Source organism: Saprolegnia parasitica (assembly GCF_000151545.1).
Source record: "Saprolegnia parasitica CBS 223.65 unplaced genomic scaffold supercont2.178, whole genome shotgun sequence".
NCBI classification, from domain to species: Eukaryota; Oomycota; class Saprolegniomycetes; order Saprolegniales; family Saprolegniaceae; genus Saprolegnia; species Saprolegnia parasitica.
The window spans coordinates 1-649 of NW_012156572.1; the positions used below are offsets into that span (position 1 = coordinate 1).

Below are 649 nucleotides of genomic sequence, written 5' to 3' on the forward strand. Positions count from 1 at the left end.
ATGGACGGAGCTGCTGTGCACACGCATGGCGCTCGGTTCTTCGAGAGCAACTTGCCGCGCGAAGAGCTCTGCACGGAGAACCTGAGTCCGTGGCTCAAGCTTCTGCCATGCCGGTCGCACGCCGGTCTCGGTGCGTTCGTGCATCCGCTCCACGTCCTCGATAGCGACTACGTCTCGATGCGCCTTAGAGTCTCTCGGCAAGCGTCCAAGCTCTCGTTGCACCAGACGCTCACGTTCGTCAAGCGCGTCGACGACGGCTGGTCGCTCGCGTCGGCCCTCGGCGCCACGACGGCGTCCGTGTGTCTCTTGGCGACCGAGTCGTCGATCACGACCGAGCTCGCGTCCGAGAAACCTGCGCTCGTCACGATGCTGGCCGTGGCCATCGATCGCCACCGCAACATCTACAAGCACATCGTGCCGCTCGCCGGCCTACGCTCGGTGCACGAGCCATGGCTCGCGACGACGCCGCCACCCGCGCCCAAGTCGTTTTGGCACTTTGCGTCCGTGCACCGATACCTGACAGGGTTTGGTCAAGTCCGTGGCGGCGTCGCGATGCGCGTCCTCACAAGGATCCGAAAGCACCGCTGCAGATCGCATACACGAGACCATCCCGTCCTTTATGCGCGTGTACTTAGTTCGCTTCGCGACG

The 649-nt window shown here is 63.9% G+C and overlaps 1 protein-coding gene across 1 annotated transcript; it reads left to right on the forward strand.

The window, feature by feature from the left end:
• SPRG_21460 (hypothetical protein) lies at positions 1–520 on the forward strand (the record flags this gene model as incomplete). The annotated part of the gene is made up of 2 exons (XM_012354732.1): positions 1–130; positions 189–520. The coding sequence occupies 2 exons, from the start codon at positions 1–3 to the stop codon at positions 518–520; spliced, it is 462 nt and encodes a 153-aa protein (XP_012210122.1).
• Between the last annotated feature and the right edge of the window lie 129 nt (positions 521–649).